A 2,184-nucleotide genomic window follows, 5' to 3' on the forward strand; every position below is an offset into this window, starting at 1 on the left:
TGCCTGGGGGCGGGGCAAGGGCCCCTCCACACGGGAAACTGAACTACAGCTTCCCTCCCAGTCACACAGTGAGAAAGGGCGTTTGAGGCCACAGAGCCTAAGACGTCATCATGGTCAAACCACAGGGGTGAAAACGAGGCAATGCCCCCGCGCCACAAGTGACAACCAGGGTCATCTACTGAAAAGACACAGCTAAGAGTCAGTCACCTATGTTTGGAGGGTCTATTCCGAGTCACTGGCGGTGGTGCAGTGCTTAAGGCATTTGACTGCTAACCAGAAGGCTGGCCCTTCACACCCACCAGCCACTCAGCGGAAGGAAGATGGGGCAATATACATCTGTGAAGATTTACTGCCTTGGAAACCCAGCAGGGGTCACTGTGAGTCAGACTCAGACTTGATGGCAGAGAGTCTGGTGTTATTTTTGGTATTCTGAGTCAGGCCCTACACTAGGTGCTATACGTATACTATTTCCCACGGTTACAATTAACCCACCCATTGCTGTCAGGTTGGTTCTGAGTCATGGCGACCCTACCGGACACGGGAGAACTGCCCTACAGGGTTTCTAAGGCTGTAATCTTTATGGAAGCAGACCGGCACATCTTTCTCCCATGGCGCAGCTGGTGGGTCTGAACTGTCGATATTTTGGTTAGCAGCTGAGCACTTAACCACTGGGCTACCAGGGCACCTACAACTAACCCAGGAGTAGACTTTAAAGGGTCCACTGTACAGGTGGAATAATTGAGGCTGAGGCAGGGAAACAGACCGGCCAGGTCACCCGGCTCATCAGTGACAGATCTGGGATAAAAGCCCACACCCACCTCACCAGGCCATGCTGGCTCTGGTCACTAGGCTGACCTTCCAGCTGCTCCCTTACAAGGCAGAGCCCTGTGAAGACGGAGCTAAGGAAGCACGGGATGAGCCAGGGGCTTGTTGGGATAAACTGCGTAAGGGGAGTCCCCAAACTCAAAGACTCAGCACCTGTGCACTCACTTACCCAGCCTTCGGCTCCACTGGGAACTCACGGAGGCTGTCGGCTTCCTGTTTGGTCACAAATACAGGCATGACCTGCACATTCTGGGGGAGCACTGTGCCTAGAAATGCAAAGCGACGCGCATGGGGGCTCACCCCTTGGGCTGGGAAGCCAGGGGCTGGAGTGACTCCCACCCACCTGCCAGCTTGGGCAGCAGCACTGTGAGCACTCGCCAGCCCAGAACAGAACTGCACGCCTGCAGCTCTGATGTCTCTGGTCATCAAGAAAACAGCCCGTGTGGGCATCACCACCCCTAACTGTGGGGAAGGGAGATGTGCGGTAGGAGAAAAAAAGATATAAGCTGGAAAAAAACACCTTCAAATGACAAAAGGCATTTCTCCAACGTATGTTCTTGTGGCATAGTGCCTAAGGCATTTGACTGCTAACCAGAAGGCTGGCAGTTCAAACCCACCAGCCACTCCACGGAAGGTAATCTACTTCTGTAAAGATTTACCCTCTCAGAAACCCAAAAGGGCTTGCTATATGAGTCAGAATCAACCCGATGGCATTGAACTTGCTTTTTGGTTTTGCACACTTCTAAATAAAATGAAGTAATGCCTTGAGGCCTCCTCCACACCCTACAGAGCTCCTTTCGCTATTATTTACTCTCAACCGTCATGATCCTCTGGAACTTGTCTGATGAGTCTCCTAAGACTGGGTTAAAATACAAAAAAACCAGACCTGTTGACATCAAGTCGATTCCAACTCAGAGAGGCTCTGTAGGACAGCGTAGAACTGCCCCATAGAGTCTCTAAGGCTATAAATCTTTACAGAAGCAGGCTGCCACATCTTTCTCCTACAGAGCGGTTGGTGGGTTTAAACTGTCTACCTTTTAGTTAGTCGTTAAGTGGCACTAGGGCCTCTACTTTTGTTAAGATGGGCCTGGAAACAGGGATTTGAAAAGAAATGCCTAGAAGAATAAGCCTTACAGTTAGGATTTTGATGGCTAATTTGCCCATGAAGCTTATGCCCAGATGCAATAAACACAGGGCAGCACTCAGCCCTTCGGGTGGTTTGTATAGGGACAGGTAGCCTTAGAAACTGCCGTTTCCAAGCTGCGACAGGCAGACTACTTACCACGTCCCTGCAGGACATCCGCTCTTGGAGGTGGTCTCTGAAAACAAACACACGCACAAGTTGGCACTGGGAATCAC

At 51.2% G+C, this 2,184-nt stretch overlaps 1 protein-coding gene across 1 annotated transcript in view; it reads right to left on the reverse strand.

The window, feature by feature from the left end:
- The window catches only part of HPS4 (HPS4 biogenesis of lysosomal organelles complex 3 subunit 2), a 34,339-nt gene that overhangs the window by 10,578 nt on the left and 21,577 nt on the right, over positions 1-2,184 (reverse strand). The window contains exons 8-10 of the mRNA XM_042781931.1: positions 2,108-2,144; positions 995-1,091; positions 824-899 (exon numbers count right to left, since the gene is read on the reverse strand). Coding sequence (XP_042637865.1) covers positions 824-899; positions 995-1,091; positions 2,108-2,144 — 210 coding nt within the window. The remainder of the gene's footprint in view (positions 1-823; positions 900-994; positions 1,092-2,107; positions 2,145-2,184) is intronic.

Source organism: Orycteropus afer, unplaced genomic scaffold (genome assembly GCF_000298275.1).
Source record: "Orycteropus afer afer isolate SDZICR_OR568_19922 unplaced genomic scaffold, OryAfe1.0 scaffold00197, whole genome shotgun sequence".
NCBI lineage: Eukaryota > Metazoa > Chordata > Mammalia > Tubulidentata > Orycteropodidae > Orycteropus > Orycteropus afer.